General features: G+C 50.0%; 2 protein-coding genes across 2 annotated transcripts in view; one reads left to right on the top strand and one right to left on the bottom strand.

The window, feature by feature from the left end:
- The window catches only part of TG (thyroglobulin), a 233512-nt gene that overhangs the window by 187019 nt on the left and 27284 nt on the right, over nucleotides 1–19209 (top strand). Inside the window, exons 43-44 of the mRNA XM_046016730.1 lie at nucleotides 11155–11319; nucleotides 12353–12520. Coding sequence (XP_045872686.1) covers nucleotides 11155–11319; nucleotides 12353–12520 — 333 coding nt within the window. The remainder of the gene's footprint in view (nucleotides 1–11154; nucleotides 11320–12352; nucleotides 12521–19209) is intronic.
- Nucleotides 1–19209, bottom strand: part of SLA (Src like adaptor) — an 81972-nt gene that overhangs the window by 43219 nt on the left and 19544 nt on the right. The window lies entirely within an intron of this gene.

Genomic DNA, 19209 nt, shown 5'->3' with positions numbered 1-19209 from the left:
GGAGGAGAATTGAGGTGGCAAGACTTCCACTCTGGACCAGCTTTCTCACTCGGGGACACCTGCTGGGGGATCTGTCTCCACCTCCATCTTCCCACCTTTAAATGAGTACAAGGACACAGCTCTGGGCAACAGCTGCCCGTGAATGCCTCCACATGCATCAACTTCACCAATCTGCACAACAAACCTCAGAGGTACAGATGAAACCCCACCTTTGCAAAACGGATTTGGTGACGTTAGTTGATTTCCCTGAAATGACAAAGCCGCCAAGCAACAGAGCAGAGGTTCAAAGGCATCTTTCTGATTTCTAAATTCATGCTGTTACTGCTTTTCTACACTGAAGATTGTTTGCAAGGGTTTAAGAGAGGGACAAGGTGGGATTAGTCAATGACATGCTGGCGTGCAGGTGTCCTGCTGGTCGTACCAACACCAGAACCAAGACCGGCAAAAGTATTAGAAGCCAGGCTGCGTGCACAGCTCCTCACAGGACACATTTCTCGCGGTCCTTGCAAAAGTCTGTGAGGCTGGTGCTCTAGAGCTGAGAGATGGAGGCGTAAAAGTGTAATTCGTTCAAAGCCAAAGAGAAAGAAGGCAGGCAAAGCCACAGTTCAACCCCAGGCTGATAGCCTCAAGGGCCAGTGCATTCCTTCTCCCCTCTGCAGGTGCACTGGTCCTTTTTCTGGGCCAGCTGGTCCCTAAAACAAAGCTAGAGGGTCAAGTGACTGGAAAGAAACACCCAGGCACTTTTATGAGCTCTAATTATGAATTTATTTTTAAAAGGCAACCTATACCAATATAAATTGCTGACCAAGAATGAAGGGAAAGACTCCCTGCATTTTATAAAATCTCTTTGAAATAAGGGGCCCATCTTTGCCTCAGCCATCACTCAGTGTCACTTTCAATGGGTGATCGCTTTGCTGGAGAAATCAGTCCTTTTTCAGTGGCAAGCATTTAAATGGTTTCTGACAGCCAGAAGTGACGGAGACAATTAGATATAATGCTTTTGACAGATGGAAAAAGGCATTTTGTCAAGTCTGCAGGAACCTGGAAGAAAACCACGGCAGGAGAACAAGCTCCACTCTGAAGGGCAGAGCCAAGGGCTGGTTCCTCTCCCCTCTCCACGCTGAAGTGCCCCCCCCCCATTGTAGTGCTCCCCCAACAAATGCCTGCTGTGCTGTGCCTCCATCAATAAAGAGGACAGTTACGTGGCTGAGCCTCATGGAGAGCAGGGTTTGCCGAGGTATTTGGAGAAGGAAGGAAAAGTATAGAAATTCGCCTCCATTCCTGTTCCCTTTGGCACAGGGAGCAGTGGCTTTGGAGACAAACAGCCTGAATCCAGCTCCCAGCAGTGGGTGAGTGGGGACAGGTCATTTATCCTCTCTGAGCCTCTGCCATTCTTTCCTAAAAGGGGCACAGTCCTCGATCCTCAGTCAGAAGTTCAGTAAGCACACGCTGGAAACAGTTTATAAGGGGCAGGAAACACAGCCGGCTCCCCTCTTGCTGCTACCTTTCTTTACTCTCCTCCGCGTGTAGACAGAGCCAGTCGGCGATTTAAGTTTGCGGACAAAACACATCAAGGCACAGTCTCCCTGGAGGGCACTTTGGCAGCACATTGTGAAAAAAAGAAAAATGTTTTAAAAATATTTCCGTATAGAATGCAAGGGTTAAGTGATGGTTTCTTAGCTGCGACTCCAAAAGCTGACTTCCTCAGTATTAAAAACATGAGCGGCAAAAGCTACCATCAGGAAAGTGAAAGAGACAGAATGGGGGAAAGTGTTTGTGAATCATATATTTGGTAAGGGACTTGTAGCTGGAATATATGAAGAATGCTTCTAACTCAAGACCAGAAAGACAAATAACCCCATTTAAAAATGGGCAAAGGATCTGAATGGGTATTTCTCCAAAGAAGATCTGTGAATGGCACCTAAGCACATGGAAAGATGCTCAACATCATCAGACACCAGGGAAGTGAAAATCAACACCACCACAAGATCACTTTAGACCCACGAGGACTGCTATGCTCCTAATAATTTTTTTAACAGATGACAAGAATGAGAGAGCTTGTGGAGAAATCAGAGCATTCATATCTTGCTTGTGGGAATAAAAATGGTGCAGCCCCTTAAGGAAACGTTTTGGCAGCCTGTCGGGAGGTTAAACATAGAGTAAGCACATAACCATGCAATCCTACTCCTACGTACAACGGAGAGAGTTGAAAACACACACACACACACACACGCACACACACACACACACGCACAAGAGTGAACAGCAGCATTACTTACAATCACCAAAAAAGTGGAAAGGACCCAAATGTCCACCAGCTGATGAGTAGATAAGCTAAATATGGTGTATCTAGGCAATAGGATGTGATTCAGCAATAAAACGGAACAGAGGACAGCTACATGGACGAATTGGAAGGATCCAGACACAAAGGCCATGTATTGCATGATTCCATTTATATGAAATGTTCAGAATAGGCAAATCTGCAGAGACAGAAAGTAGATTAGTGGTTGCCTGGGGCTGGGAAATGACGGCTAATGGGTTCATGGTTTCTTTGCGGGACGCTGACAATGTTCTAAAATTGGATCATGGTGATAGTTGCATGACTCTGAATATAACTAAAAATCATTGAACTGTGTGCTTTAAATGAGTGAACTATATGATACGTGAGTTACATCTCAATAAAACCACTTTCCCAAGTTAGCTCTAGATGCCAAGAAACATAGCTTTAAGACCTACAAAATGTTCATCGTACATATAAGATAGAAAAATATTTTCCTTTCTTTCTTCACACTGTATCTCTTTACTGAGAAACCACTAGAATGCTACAGTAAGAGCTCATGCAACACATTGTTTATCATCTGTCAGGAAAAGGGGATACTTTCTGACCTAGGAATGCCTTTGTATCGGGAAATTATCACAGTAGTGTGAATAGATTGGTCTATAAAAGTGTATGTACATTGCGGGTTTGTCTAGAACATAGTAAAATTGGAAGCAATAATAGCTATCATTTATTGCATATTTACCATTACATGAAAATCATCTCATTTCTTCCCCTGCAACAATTCTATGGGGAAACTCTCTGGATCATTATCATCCCTCTGACAGTTGAAGAAAGAGTCTCTGATCAGACATTGACAAAGCAGAGCTGGGATTTGCATCCTAGTCCCTCACGTGCCACCGCTGAGTAGGTGCTGTTGGCCTCTCTGTGACTCTTCCCAGCAGCCTAAGCACCTGATTGTGCTACGGCTCTAGAAACAGTCTCGTAACTGAATAAGCAACGGCGCAGAGGGATATTCATAATTGATTGTCAGGTGAAAAAGACAGCTTTAGAACCAAAACGGTCTCACTTATTCCCTATGTGCAAGTACATAAATATAAATAGACCCACATGCATCTGTAGGCACGCACGCACGCTAACAGCATTCGACAATTGCGTTCCTTTGTTGGGAGGATTATGTGTAATTTTGATTTTCTTGGTTTTGCTCACCTAGATTTTCTATCATGGATTTTTGTGCCATTCTTTTTGCTTCACAAACTCCAAAAGTTGTTCTGTTTAACCTTTAAGTAAACTAAGGTAACAGCAATGGGTGTAGAACAAGACACATCAGTCTTTTTCTAGGGCGTGAAGGGGATTGGCATTTTGGCCAGACTGTGATGACAGCCAGGCTGGTCGTTGGGACCACCCCACACAGTCGGGACCACCTCTCTTCTCCCTCAGGGGTCCTCCTTCTGCCCCATGCCTCACTACCTTGGCCACGCCACATGCTCGATGATCAGCTTACACGTAAGTGATAACGAATGCTTTCTTCATAACAAGAATCAGTTACATTTTAGAAGAGAATTGATCTTTTAAATGTCATTTAGTTGTTTCTTAGTTACAAAGTCAATATAAATTCATTGGGAAAACAGAATACTCTGAAAGGTACAAAAAGCCGATAAAACTCATCCATCCCTCCCTCACCTTGAATTAACAGCGGACTCTGATAAAGGGGACTCTGATAAAGTTGGACTATCCCAAGAAGCTGGTAGGGCCATTTGCAATGGGTGAGGGGTAAAGGATGTCCAAGAATTTCTCATGACCTCCACTTCTCATGACCTACTGAGGCATCATAGCATCATGGGAAAGCTGCAGCATCTTGGGGCCAATAAGTTGGGCTCTTCACCTCTCTCACCCAGTATAAGCACATTACTATAGTTCTTTGACACACTTTCCTGCGTATACCTCCAATTCCTTTTGGAATAAAGTGAGGAATATACAAAAGAATGATTAAATAAGTCTGATAGTTTCTTTTTAAGTAATACTGGCTCTTTCTACTTCGTAGGATGGCTGTGGGTATTTAAGACAATATAAGGGAGGGGTGCTTAGGTGGCTTGTTAGGTTAAGTGTCTGCCTTCAGCTCAGGTCATGATCCAGAAGTTCCAGGATCGAGCCCCGCTTTGGGCTCCCTGCTCAGCACGGAGTCTACTTCTCCCTTTGCTCCTTGCTCTGCTTGTGCTCTCCCTCTCTCTTTCTCTCACTCTCGTTCTCACTCTCTTGCTTGCTCTTTCTTAACGAAATAAATAAAATATTTTTTAAAAGACAGTGTAAGCAAGAGCTCTACATAAAGCAGAATGTGGTCCAGTTATAAATTCATGTCAAAGCAACCCATTCCTGCCGTGAGAGAAGCAGCCTGTCCCCACTTTCACTGTCCTAGCCATCCCTGCATGTCCCCCCTTTCCCTGTCCTGGGCATCCCTGCTAAGATCCTATTTCTGAATCGCCAGCCACCAGCCTCTCATGAATGGGGTGGGAAATAAGGGTCTGTGATGTGTTTAGTTGTCACTGTTCTTCGTGGCAGGCAGTGCAGTGAAGGTGGAGACAGCAAGCTCCATAACCCCAGTCCTACAACGTTTAGTCCCCAGACCTGGCACAAATCACCTAGCCACTCCGGGACTCAGTCTCCCCATCTGTGATGTGGGGATGCCAGTCCTTACAGGGCTGCTGCGGGGATCCCATGAGAAAACGTGCATGAAAAATCTGGCTCTCCAAAGGTACTTTACCAGTGTTGAGTTCCCTTCCATCTCCCTTGAAAAGTTCATATGATTTAGAGATGGCAAGTTGAAGCAGGGGGAGGTCGAGAGGTCCCGCAGGTCTCAGCAGGGAGGGAACCTCCGGATGTGAGGTCTTGCCCCCTGTTCATTTCCCTGAACCACAGAGAAACCAGGCTCTGGTTTTGACTTCTGGCATCAGCCATGATTTATAAGAGGGCTAACCAACTTTTTGATGCTGAATAGTGATTTCCAAGGTTTAAAGAGTGGTGGTGTGGGGCGCCTGGGTGGCTCAGTGGGTTAAGCCTCTGCCTTCAGCTCGGGTCACGATCTCAGCATCCTGGATCGGGCTCTCTGCTCAGCGGGGAGCCTGCTTCCTCCTCTCTCTCTGCCTGCCTCTCTGCCTACTTGTGATTTTTCTCTCTGTGTGTGTCAAACAAATTAAAAAAAAAATCTTTAAGAGTGGTGGTATGGAATTAGCCAGTGAAGTGCCACATGCAGTCATCTTCTGATTGAACTAATGGAACAAAGGACAATGGAAGTATAGAAGCCAGTAGAAGGTTTTCTCTGTCCCAGTTCAGTACACAGTGCATTTCACGAATGCCTTGCAACAAATCTGTGCGGCAGGCACTTTACAGCTGGGAGTCGGGTGCTGAGGCTTAAACAGGTGAAGAAATGTATACCCATGCACATTTCTTCACAAAAGAAGGAGGTCATTCACTGAGCCTCCTTTCACATGCTCTTCTAGGCTGGGTTTCATACCAGGACCTGGCGTCAAGGCCCTTCAAGACAAAAGCAGCACGATAATATCTAGCGGACGATGCTGGAAGGGCATGAGCAAGGGCTAGGTTATAATTATGGAGTGACCATCCCAGGCTCTGCCATCAGAAGCACGTCTTCAGGAGGCTTTGGAGCTCAGTCATTTCCAGAGCCTGAGGAGGGCTAAGCATGGCTTTCAGTGCCATGGATGACGATCAATGACATTCCTAAAATACTCTCTTTAACACCCTGTTCAAATGCCTTTCCTCACTCCCTATTGCTATCTTATCTGCTATGGTTTAACCTCTGAATTTCATCTCTTGCTTAGGCTGGATTTGAAGTCCTCTCAGCATTATTTCTTACTACCTCTCATGCAAATACAGCTTTTCACTCAGGAGAATAAATAGGCCCATCCAACTGTCTGTCCGTCCATTCATCCATCCATCCATCATCCATTTGTCCATCAGTTTGTCCATCCATCTAACCATCCATCCATCCATCCATCCATTTGTCCATCCATCCATCCATCCATCCATCCATCATCCATTTGTCCATCAGTTTGTCCATCCATCTAACCATCCATCCATTTGTCCATCCATCCATCCATCCATCCACTTGTCCAGCCAGCCAGCCAGTCAACCATCATCCTTGCCCTTACTCACACAGTCAGTAGCTCGCTCACTCAAAACCTACCTTCCTGAGTCCTAGGCCCTGTTCTGGGGATGCTGGGATACTTGAGACCAATTTCCTCTCCTCTCTAGCTCATGTGGTTATTCAGGCCCTTGAACCCATCTGCCATCCCTCCGCATCCGTCTCCAGGAATGGCTGTCCATTTCAAGAAATTCTGGTGTGTATGTGCTTATCATATATCTGTGTGTACCTGAGCATATCTGTATATCTGTGTGTGTTTCTGCCCACGACTGTGTGTTTCAGAGTGTGTGTGTCTCCATGTGTGACAATATTGTGAGTGTATCTTTCTGTCTGTGACTGTTTGTGTTCATATGCATGTTTGGATGGAAGCAGGTCCTGGTTCTGAGGTGACTCTAGTGGCTGACGGAAGTCAAGGCTCCTTACGATGTTCAGAGGCTCCAGGGAGAAAAAGCCGTGGTTAGCAATTGTGGTTTTGTCTTACATTATTTTTGAAGTTAAACACACACACATGCGTACACACACGCAAGCGAAAACGTTGCCCTTTAATAGCTCAGTCAGATTAGGATAAGCGCGGGCCCAGGGCCGGATGTGAGACTGCTGTGTGACTAGGCAGGTTGAAGACCCCGCTGTCCCTAGCCCTGAGGGGTCCCATTAACCCCCACAGTGCTCACTGCAATCCCAATACGCCATCCCCGTACACAGGACCCCCACTATCTTGTGCGTGTCCTCATGAGGACACTTACACTACGGCGCATCATTCCCATTCACAGAGGAGTAGCCAGAGCCCACAGATGTCCACCACTCGCCCTGAGCCCCTTCCTTGGGGAGTAACAGGGCTGGGACATGAAGCCAGTCCTTCTGCTGGCTTCAGACGGGGCTGACAGCCTAGTCTACGGACTTGAGACAGGCCTGGGCTGTGGACCCAGTTCTGTCCCCAGATCCCCCTGCACTCCATGCAGCCCTGTGGCACACCCGCTCCGGCCCCCTCCTTTGCTCTCCAGCCAAGTGCTTTAAAGGGAGGGCTGAGCCGGCCGTTGACTCGTCTAACCACCGATTTTCCACGAAGAAAGACGTTTCCTTCAGTAAGACCGATTACAACAACCTACTTGAGGGAGAGGAAATTTCTCTAAGCCGTGGTGCAGTATCGCTGTAACCCACGCCTTTAACCACTTCCTCACTGTATCGGGGGCTCCGGTTTTTTATAGCTGCACGCGGTGCTGAAAACATCAGCGGGCGCCTTCCCAAAGTTCACATCCCCACAGCCTACACGGCCAAAGTGGGGCCCAGCAGCCCCCAAATTGCAGGGTCTGCAATTTGCCAGCTCGATTTGCAGTTCAGAGTATAGGGCTTTGACCTTGAGTGTCTTGAGCATGTGCGTGTGTGTGTGTGTGTGTGTTCTCTTAAGACAAAGTGGACCCAGTGGTTATCAGGAAAGCTGGACCCCCTCATCACTGGAAAGAAGCTCCTGGATGAAATCCCTTGGCCCTGGGTGCTGTCCCCCTGGTTGAGTTCCTGGCTCAGTGCTGGCAGGGTGATTTACTTCTCCGCTGCTCATTCTCGCTGTGAGCTCAGGCATTAGGACTGTGTGTGTTACAGGGGCTGAAGCTCAGAGCGGGCCACCAGCTGGAGCTCAGTGGGACAGGAACTTTGCCTTGTGCATTTGGTAGCCAACCCCACCGACAACAGGAGACTCTGAGCTTACCTAGATGGGTTGAGGACAGAAAACCAACGCAGACAACCGCTCCCTGTGTCGGATCTGCAGAGCCCGCAACCGGCCCTGGTCTGAGTGGCTCAGAGATGTCAGAAAGGGCTCCCAGGCCCCAGGATAACGCTGCTGCTATCCGGATCCACAGCCCACGTGCTCTGCTCTCTCCGGGCTTGGGTTACAATGGGTCTCACCTCAGTCTCTGGCCACAAGATTCCTCCTTGGTCCCAACGACTAAGTTGAGATAAGATGGTAATAATACCACCACCTTTCATCGAGAACCTGCCCGGTGCATACAGAAGGCTGACCTGGTGGCTAAGGGCTTGGCCTTGGAGCCTGGCAGCCCACATTCAGACGCAGTTTGGCCTCCACCCAGTCCTGTAATCCTGAGTGAGCCGTTTGCCTGTCTGGCAACCTTTTCTTTCAAATGGGATGATCATATCATCTGCCTCGTGGGACGGTCGTGAGGCAAAAAGCAGTAACTGTAAAACCTGCAGACACACGAGGAACACTCTACTGAGGTTCTCTCTTTTGATTCTTAGGCATTTCACCCTCGGGGGCAGCGTGGGGAGCTGGTAGCCCTGTGTCCATGAGACTCAGGCGGGAAAGGGGCTGGGTCCTTTGTGAAGTCGCCATGTGAACTCGGAAGCCAGGACGGGGGCTGTGTTCAGCGACATGAGACTGCATTGAGCTGCTAAGATTCAGACCCTCAGCCCTGCTTGCAGCCAGAACCAGCCCCGGCCCCTGCCCTCTCCCTGCCCCACCCAGTGCTCCCCCAGCTCTCAGTCTTCCCTGCAGGATGGCCTATCCTCATTGCGATGCCCATGCTTTGCCCATGGCCTTCAGTCCTGACTCGGAGGCATAGGGACCCCTGGAACTTTCTGGAAGCAGTGCTGGAATGTATTCCCTCACTTCAAGAAATCTGTCCAGCTGGACTCTCAAGAGGGTGGGTCTCCTCCCCTCTGGACATCTACTGTCTGTTTTGCACAATGGGTAATAGCACCAGTGACTCAGGTAACCAGTGCACGTGGGCACCTGCGTTTACAGCTTGCAGAATGCTTTCCTCTGCTATTTTTCAATGATCCTCGCCAGGAGCCAGTGAGAGCAGCACCCTCTGGGACCCCTGTTGCTGTATTTCTGGTATTTTCACCAGTTTCTGACATTTTAGCTCAGGGTAGGGTCTAGAATGGAAATGTGTTCTCTGGAGTCAGCCAGATCAGTGCTCCTTTACATTGGGGCAAGAGGGTACAGTCCAGCTCCAGAACACAGCAAACACCTGTGGTGTAATGTGGGGTTGAAAGTGTGGCCAAGGTAGGCTGCTTGGACTGGGGTCCTGGCTCTGGTAGTTGCGTGCTTTGTGATGCTGGCCAAGGTCCTGGACCTTTCTGTGCCTTAATTTCCTCCTCTCTAAGAGAAAGGGGTAAATAACATTTACCTCTGAGAGTTGGGGAGAGGATTTAGTGAGTTAATATGTACAAAGTGCTTACAACTATACCAGAAACTTAGCAATTACTCAGTAAATGTTAACTATCATTATTAGTTTTTGTTGTTGCCAAGCGCCTAAGTGCTGGTACCTATTAGATTATAAATGAGAATTTCCCTTTCCTCTTGGAGCCTCAGTTTGCTTATCTCCAAAATGGGGATGACATCTGTACCTGCCTCCTATTACTGTTGCAGAAATTGCAGGTGATACAAAGTTCCTGCGAGGGTGAGTACCTGGCAGGTGGTTGTAGGCGGGCAGACCCCTTAGTACAGAGCTTGCTCACAGAGGTAGAACCTCCCATTCCCCACCCAGGGTCCCGGAGCACAACAAATTCTGGAGCCTAGCTGCCTGCATCCATAGGCTGGCTCAGACCCGGGCAGCATTTGTGACTTTGGTCAAGTTACTGAGTTTTTCTATTTCTTTATTTTCATATTTGTGAAAATCGGGACAATGACACAGGCTAACTTCCCCAGCCTTGGTGAGGATGAGTGAGATGAAGTGGAGGAAGCTGTTGAGTTAACAGTCGAAGTCCTCAGGGCCCCTGGGTGGCTCAGTTGATTAAGCATCTACCTTTGGCTCAGGTCATAATCTCAGGGTCCTGGGATCAAGCCCAGTGTCAAACTTCCTGCTCAGTAGGGATTCTGCTTCTCTCTCTCTCTCTCTCTCTCTATCTCTCTGAAATAAATAAATAAGCCTTAAAAACAAAAAATGATCAAAGTCATCAGTCAATGGCCCTTGCTGTGTATTATCAGTTTCAGTGGTACCAGGAATAGTTCTGGTGCTGGTAGGCCTACAGCCCTCCGCCCCCCTTGTCCCTGATGCCCTAGTGTGAAGCAGCGTCTGAGCTGGGGGTAGTCCACAGACCGAAGACGTTGGGGTTGTACCCTAGCCAAGGCGCTCAGCCTACCTCTTCCGTCCTGGGCAGAAAACCAATCCCACCAACAGTGCAGGCCTGGGGTGGACTTCCTGGCATTCCTGCCACCTGCATTCCTAGACGGGAAAGCCTCCCAGCCAGCCAGGGTTTGACAGAGACTTGCATTGACTCTGCTGGAAATATTTCCTTGCACCATGACTGTGTTTCCATCACCTTCTAGGTGGGTTTCTATTTGAAAGTCCAAGTCTGTTTTAACGGAGCCAGGAAACTTGCTATTTAAGAAGACCTAGGAGATGAGAGTGGGGGTTGTGGGCAAGGACAATTCTGCTCCTTGTCCTTCTTCAACCACCATCAGCCCTTGGCCTCAATATACAAATTTAGTCAATGATCACTCTGTCGAGGGCCCACACTTCCCAGGTAAGGAAACTGGGGCCTAGAGAGAGACTTGTTCAAGATCACATGCAGTGTTGATATGCTATGGATGGTCCTGACCCCCCCGAATGCCTATGGGCATCTCCTGGAATGGTCCTGAGTCTTCTGAGTTTGGACGAATGATGCGGAGTCCTGATGTGGCCCCGAGGTCTCTGGGCTGAGTCGGGGCTATTGGGAAGGAGACCATCTAGACTGTTTGACCTGAGTCTGTGTTCTCTCCCAGGGTGGCTCCGCGTTCTCCCCGGCCGCTGTCATCAGCCGAGAGAGGGCTCAGCAGCAGGCAGCTGCTTTCGCAGAAGAGGTCCGCTGCCCCACCTCACCAATCCAAGGAATGGTGTCCTGTCTCCGCCAGAAGCCTGCCAGTGTCCTCAATGACGCCCAGACCAAGGTGGGCACCTGTGTGTGATTTGGGGAGGGACATGCTCTGCTCTTTTCCAAATGGAAAACCAGGCTTAGAAAGGAGACCTAACCATCCCCACCCCCAACCCATGGCCGCAGAGTCAGGTGGATGGCCGGCCGGAGCTGGAAAGCACACTCCCTGACCCCCGACCCCATGCATGGGCCTGGCATGTAGTGGACCAAGCATGGGTACTTAAGGTGGACAGGTCTCTCTGCACATTGGATTTTAACTGTAGAATATAAATGTAAAATATAAGGTGGGCCTTATAGAGTAGGGGGATAAAATGAAGTGACACGTGTCAAGGACCATGCCGGGACTGTGGTGGCACTCCGGAAGGTCACAGCCACCCAGACTGAGCACAACGGTCATACCTGTAGTGGATTTGAGCCACCCCATCCTCTTAGGACAGCTATGTGAGCCATGTGCTCTGTTTTCCACCTGAAGAGATCCTGGTCACAGCACACGGTGGCTGGCTGTCCCTGGCATTGTTGAAGGGGACACTAGCTGGAGGAATTGTTGTCATCAGAGCCAAGGGCTTGATGTCTTCAGCCATGGGCCTGGATTCCCAGGTCTGGAGCCGGTCTGACCTTCAGCTCCCCCAAGTGTGGGCTACTGAGAGAGTGGCGAGAGCTGATGGATTTCTCTGCCGTCTCCTGCCTTTGGTCACCACCCACCTACTCCTCAGTCACATCTGCTCCCGCTTGCTTACACGCCGCCTCCGGGCTCAGGCTTACTCATTCCTGCTCTGGATCTGTTGTCACCTATAGGCGGGGAAGCCCTGGGGACCACCCACTGCCCAGAGTGAGACTTGCCTTCCAGTTCCTGGCCTGCCATCCCTCCTGCCTATGGTTCCTGTCATTTTACTCTGATTGCCCAGTATAGCCCCAGATGGATAATAGGCAATAGCAATCATTATGGTTGAAACCTGATTAAGCAAATCCATGCAACTGATTCTTGCAGAACCGTTTAAAAAGGAGGATAAAACCCATACACATAATGGTGTCCCTTTGCTCCCATATAGCTTCTGGCTGTGAGTGGCCCTTTCCACTACTGGGGTCCTGTGGTTGACGGCTGGTACCTCCGAGAGGCTCCGGCCAGAGCACTTCAGAGGACTCCAAGGGTGAAGGTCGATCTGCTGATTGGGAGTTCTCAGGACGACGGACTCATCAACCGAGCGAAGGCCGTGAAGGTAGGCAGCCAGCAGCTTCAGACGTCCCCTGCTGGCTGTGCCCCAGCGGCTCAGGACCTCAAAGTCGGACCTTGGTCCGGAGCCCTTGACTGACCCGCTCATTTACAAAACCATCTCTAAAACACTAGTGAGTACAAAGGCTCTAGAAGGAGCTCGGGAGATGGTAATGGGGGGGAGTTGTTTCAGACCTGAGACTCGTGCAAGGTGGTGAACAGCACAGACACCTTCACCCCACATCCACAACTCTACCTGTATGTGAGTCACAGAGGAAAGTGGCGTGCAGAGCCTGACCAAGGAGCTCTGTAAGCTTCGGGGTTCCCGGCGGTGCACACTCCTGCCCCTTGAAGGATGCTTGCTCACTGAGGGCATGGCCGAGGTGGCACCCTCTTCTAGTCCTGGCCAGGATTGCCAGATCCTGTGCTGGGTTTCTTCCCCAGGAGAACTGGGAAGGGATCATACCCCGCAGCCGGCAAAGGTGACTTCTCGTGGCTGCTCCAAGATACAGCAAAGTGGGAGAAAGTTGTAAGCACGCTCTCCTCTGGTCTGCTCCCTACCAGCCACCTGTCCTTGTCAGGCTGCTCTTAACAAATCCTTTAAGTCGTCAGACCTGGGATGGTAGCCGCAGCGGGTGACCCACAGAGAGCAGACACCCACACTCAGCATGGGGCTCTGTCCAGCTCTATTGACTATAAGGCAACACGGCTGGAATTAAAGAAATCATTCCCGCAGCCTCCTAGGGTCCTGCATGGCCTTGCATTATCCCGTTCCCTCTGGTAACATTTCTCACTTTGGGGAATCTGTCTTACAGCAATAAACACACCACTTTGACATGATATATCTCACAAGAGTCTTTATCACAGCAAGAATTATTGTGGTAAATGTTGGAAGCAACCCAAATGGGCATTAACAGATCAATGGTGAATGAAGCTGGGCTACACACAAACTATTAAATATTACGCAGATGGTGAAAGGGATGAATGAGACCCATCGCTACAGGCTCGAAGGATGCCTAGGACATGTTGCTAAATGGAAAACAAAAAACAAGAACGCAAAGGAATTGTGAAATTAAGGTGGCATCCATATTTTTTTAAACAACCAGACTGTATCCATCTGTAAACATGTAAATGTGCATAATTTTATGTTTCTTTGTGAAAGGGTTATAGTGTGGGAGTTTGTACAGCAAGCATTAACGTTGACTATCTCAGAAGGTGTAGCAGCGTGAAAAAGGATATTACACATCCAATATTACTGATAGTACTACTTAGGCATATAGGCGTAAGTCATACATATATGCACTAATGTTACCTATAATGTGCGCGCGCGTGTGTAGATACATAGAGAAAGTGGTGTGTTTGTGCGCGCACGCGCGTGTGTGTTGGAGGCTTGGTGTAGAGTAGAACACAGTCATTAGCACCTGTCCAGCTGAGAAAGAATGTCTGCATCTGATCCATCTCTGTTTCCCTGCTGAGCACCCACATATAACACAGCCCCAAGTTCAAGGGGCTGTAACTGAATTATTGAACCAGACTGACTCTCGGGGAGCACTGAAAAGATGCCCCTTCTGCACCCGAGCCCTGGGTCTCTCTTCTCTAAAGTAGCAGGTCTTTGAATGGCGTTTGATCGAACCCTTCATAATTTAAGCCTAAATATATACACGTGTACTCCTGTACTAAGATGCTGAATTGCTATGAAAGATTCATGAAAACAGAACAGATTTAAAGCATGAGAGAGAAATGAATGTTTTAAGATTTATGCTGCACTCTCCACACACTCCACGCTGGAGACGATGGCCGGCAGCGTGGCAGCAGAAAAAGGAACAGCCACTTACCCTGGACCCTTTCCCATATGCAACAGCTCATCTTACGTTCCCCTGCAGGGATGTGGGGATCTTTGTGCGGAAGAGAATATAGGCTCGCAGCTCGGATTCTTTGGACCCTGTGCTGACAATTCATCCTGGCCATCTCTGACTTTAGAGAGAGGAAGGGCTACTTTTCTACTCCCAGGAGGCTGGGATCATCCTGGACAGGTGGGAGGCAGCTAGTTCCCGCACCCCTCCACCTGCAGCTCTGGGACAGTTGGCAGTGTGGGGCTCTTACCGGCAGATTTGGGGCTGTGCTGGCCCCAGTCTGTAGCATCTGATTATGCCAGCCCATTATAAGGGGGTTGGAAGGCCATGCGGCCGCCTTGGTCTTCCCTCTTTCTCTCCTGCAGTGTGTTTGGGAGTCTCCCAGCTCTGTCCTGAATCTCTGAGCCCCCCAGCCAGGAGTCTGGATCCAGAAGACTGGGATCCCTCCTCAGTAATGCATTTTCATTCCTTTCATTGACTTTCCCTCCGAGGCTTTCAAATAGATGTTTCCTTGGTGCACTTTCGAGGAAAGATGGTGGAGTTGCTCACTACCCACACCAGGACATGGCTGGGAACATGTGCCCTCAAGTCTCGGCACCAGCATAGGGAAGGCGCCCAGAGGACATGGTGGAGCGAGGGCTGGCCCTGTTCCATGGTTGTTATCCAAACCCCAGTCCTGGGTCAGAGGCCCCCAGGTCCTATTTACTCCTGGTTAGAGACTTCCTCTCTTGCTTCCCTTCTCCGCTCGTTTTCTTCTGAACTTGTGCTAGTCCAGCCACTGTGTGGTTTTGTGAGCCTCTGTCCTGCCAAGAATTCATCTGGGTGCTGCTCTGGGGAACTGAGAGGGAGCAGGGAGTAGTGACGGTCAAATTTGAAGCCAGAGCCACAATTCCAATGCCATTATGTGCCGACGTCTCCTGAACAGGTCCCTCCAGCCGGCTTTATACTTCTAGCCTGGGCTTTGCCCTTGAACTCTAGATTGGTTTGACCCAGTCTATTTGCCATCTTCACTTAGACGTCTCATAGCTTCCTGCTCTCAACATCCGGAAGGGACTGCTGATTCTCCTGTGCCCCGCCCCAACCGGTGTGTTCTGCTGAATTCTTCTCAGTAAACAGAGTCCCACTTCTGCAAGCAGGGCTGCAGGTGAATGATCATCGTGACTCTGTTCCCCTCCACCCTACCAGCACTGCGTCAGCAAAACTGGCTGGCTCCATCTTCTAAGTGCACCCAGGATCCGTCCGGCCTCACCACCTCTCCTGCCATTACCCTGAGCCATGCTGTCCTCTTTCTCCAAGATCAGCTGCCAACTAGCTCCCTGCACCCCCTGTCATCTGTGAGACCGCTGTGGACATAGCCATCCCTCTACATTATGTCAGATCCTGTCACTCCCCGACTCAAAGCCCGGTGACCTCAGCTTCTGCAGAGGGGAAGCCATAGTCCCTACGATGACCACTACTTGATTGGGCCCTGTTTGCCCTCTGACCCCACCTCCTGCTATCCCCCTCCCCCACTAAGTGTGGTTATTCCCAACTGATCACTTTGGTTTTCCTCAAATATGCTGAGCACGTTCCCATCTTAGCATCTTGGCATGTGCTGTTCCCTCTTCTGGAATGTTCTCCAGATAACTCACTGCCTCATGTCTTCAGAGTCTGCTTCTTCAAGATACTTGCTTGACCCTCCAGTTGGAGAGGGAGACATATCCCCAGTGTTCTCTCCCCGCCCTTACCCTGCTCCCCGTCCTTGGCGCTTATGCCCCTTTACATACTATGCCTTTATTTGTCTGTTGTATTTCTTCCCCAAATAGAATGTGAGGCCCATGAGCACTGTTTTATCAGTTTTGCTTTCTGCTTTATCTCTGGTGCTAGGAAAGTGTCTAGTCTACAGTAAGGGCTCAATGACTCTTCATTAGATTGAAAGAATGAAGTTAGGGGGACCTGAATATGTGTCAGAATCTAACCTAGGAATCTTCAAGGAAATAATTCATCCCAAACAACCCTATGATCTGTGACCTATGATTTATTCAGCCAGGAAAGCAGTTCAGAGACAGAGCAGAATTCAAATCCAGATCTAACTCTTGGATCTAAGTCCACGGCATCCTCTTTCGGCTGTGGCCCTCTGGGAAGAGCCAGGTCCTCCCTCCAAGAGCTCCCCACCCACCCACGAGTCTGGAGGTACTCGTGGGGTCACAAACACAGCTAAAACGAGGGCTGCTGTGTGTGAAGGGCTTCAGAATCCCACCTCCATTCTCCCTGTAGTTCAACCATGACCTGGGAAGGAGATGTCCATGAACTAGTTTTTACCACCATTTTACCAAGGAAGAAGGCTTCTGGAGGTTTCATGATTGTCCCAAGGTCATACAACTAGTCAGTTGCAAAGCCAAGTCTCCACTCCAGATCCTTTGGCTCCAAATGGGAAGCTTTGCTCCCAGCCCTATGTGTGCTAAACCCTAGAACAGGTGGGGCAAATGCACCAGGGCCACCTGTCCCCTCCCAGATACAATTGTGGCCCAGAGGCGTCCTCAGAATCTTGGCCAACACAGGACCACAACACTGTCATGTCGACACATGAGTGGGAACCCGGCTCCCAGCTGCCCTCCACACACAGCATTAAACACTCTGCTCGTGTGTCCCCCAGGATGCTTTGCCCTGCCTCAAGCTGCTCACAACCCTCCTTCAGACTTGGGTTTGTGAGTTTCTCCATTTACCCCAGAAGGTTCCGGAGTACCTGGATCCAGCTACCATTAGCTGAGGGGAGCCCCAGGATGGCACACCCCCGATGGCCTAAATCCCAATGATCCCTCCTCCTGAATCCTTCCAGGTCCGCCTAGATCCTGCCAGCCATTTGTGCGGAGAAGCAGGACCCCACAGAAAACCACCACAGGCGTGTGTCACCCACGTTTTCCCAACACCAAGACCTGTGTGTTTAGTCATGCACCACTCACTGAGGCCACTTACTATGTGCCAGAGGCCAGGCTGGGTGTTTGGGTACAAGCACACATTCAATCCCTTCCCTCAAGGAGTGCACAGTCAGGCCAGGAGCGGAGAAATGAGCAGAAGTAAATAACTAAAATACAGTGTGACAGAAACTGGATGGAAAGACAGACATCTTAGTGTGGGGCCTCAAGAGGCACTTGGGGGGGGTGGTTGCTGAAACCACAGTGGCCTCACCAGCAGGAGGGTCACAGGGATGAAAGAACTAACCAGGACCCCATCCCCCAAGCCAGCAGGAGCATCTGGGTTCTCCAGAACCTGAGCCTTAATTTCTTTATCTGTAAAATTGGGAAACTACTAGTCCATATCCTCCTTAAGATGTTGGATGAAATCATATATGAGGCCGTGTCTGGCAGATAGTACGTGCTCAATAAATACTAGTTTTTCACCTCGGTCTTTTAGGTGTTACTAGGATTAGTGTCCAAAGTGATTGTCCCTGATCCAGGGACTTCTCCAGGGAAAGCAGGAATACAAAGGACGTACAAGCACTGAATCACCTCGCCTGACCCGAGCCAGTTTTCCAAATTGTGGCAGCCGCACACACATGCTTTTTCCGTATGCCAGCCCTGCCTTCATACCATCCAGAGCCCAACCCACAAACACACACCGTCCGGCTTCCCGGGGAAGTCACAGGAGCAGTAGGCATCCCTACCCCCACCAAAGGAGCCCCTGGACCCACCCATGACTTCAGCAGAGACCCACCGAATCCCACAGACCAAGGAGGGCGGGCAGGCAGGGCTTCTAGCCAGTCCCTGTGAAGACCCTCACCCACCTCCCACCCCAGGCTGGCTTGGGTCCATACAGAGTCCTAATGACACCAGCAAAGTTAACAACATACCCGTGGAGCATCACGGCCGCCTGAGATGCCTGGAAAGCCTCTGCTCTCGGAGAATGATCTTATTTCCTGAAGTAGCAGCTTTCTGTTGAAATTCATCAGTCGCTGTGGTAGGGATTTTTCCCCCTCTTTTCTCCTCGCTCTCCTCTCTCGCTCTTTCTAACTGGTGAAATTGACAGTCTGCCTACATTAACCGGGTATTAATTTGCATGATCAAAAGCAGATTTGTTCCAAGATGCACTGTTCTGCCTTCCCCTCCAAGCACAAGGATCTCCAAGGAAGGCGAGAAAAAAATCAGAAACAGCGCCACCACTGTGCCCCGAGCTTGGGCAGGAGCTGGCCCCGTCCAGGAGCAGGTGGAGTGGGGGGCCTTCGGGAAGCGGGGAGGGGACGGCAGCCCGTCTGAGGGTTGGAAGCAGCACCTGGCAGCCCGAGGCTCTGGCACCAGCCCCAGCACAGGAAAATCAAGCCTTTGGTGACAGATGATAGCAGAGGAGCCTGCAGGAGTCCGGGCGAGCACACACCACTTCCCCGAAAAGAGGCACTTGGGCGGGTGGGTGTTAGGGTTTGGACCCGTGCCGGGCATGGCGGGGCCCCGTGGAGAGCCCGCAACCTGGAATCAGAAAAACGGGTCTCAAATCCCGGCTTCAGTCACACGATTCAGGCAAGTTGCTCACCCAGTCTGAGCTGCAATTTCTTTATCCTTCGGTGGGCACAGAGAGACCAGCCCTGCTTGTCTCCTGCTGTGGGATCGGGAGGCTTCCAGGCAAAGGAGACAGCTCCCAACACCAGGGATCCCCGTCGGGTCCCTGGCTCCGGGCCACCCTACAATACTGCAAGCCCCCCATCCTGGCGCTGTAGCTCCCGGGCTCACACAGGGCACCTCGCCTACATGTGCCGTGACCCCACCAGGTAGGGTTACCATGCTCCGTTCAGAGAAAGTTGGAGATTGGCAGGGCTGGCTTACCCTCCCCCCCCAATGGTAAAAATATTTTATGACTGCACGGGTAAAGATGA

This window comes from Meles meles, chromosome 1 (genome assembly GCF_922984935.1).
Source record: "Meles meles chromosome 1, mMelMel3.1 paternal haplotype, whole genome shotgun sequence".
Lineage (NCBI taxonomy): Eukaryota > Metazoa > Chordata > Mammalia > Carnivora > Mustelidae > Meles > Meles meles.
Note: the sequence above shows the minus strand (reverse complement) of the source record. Positions and strands in the feature narration are given on the sequence as shown.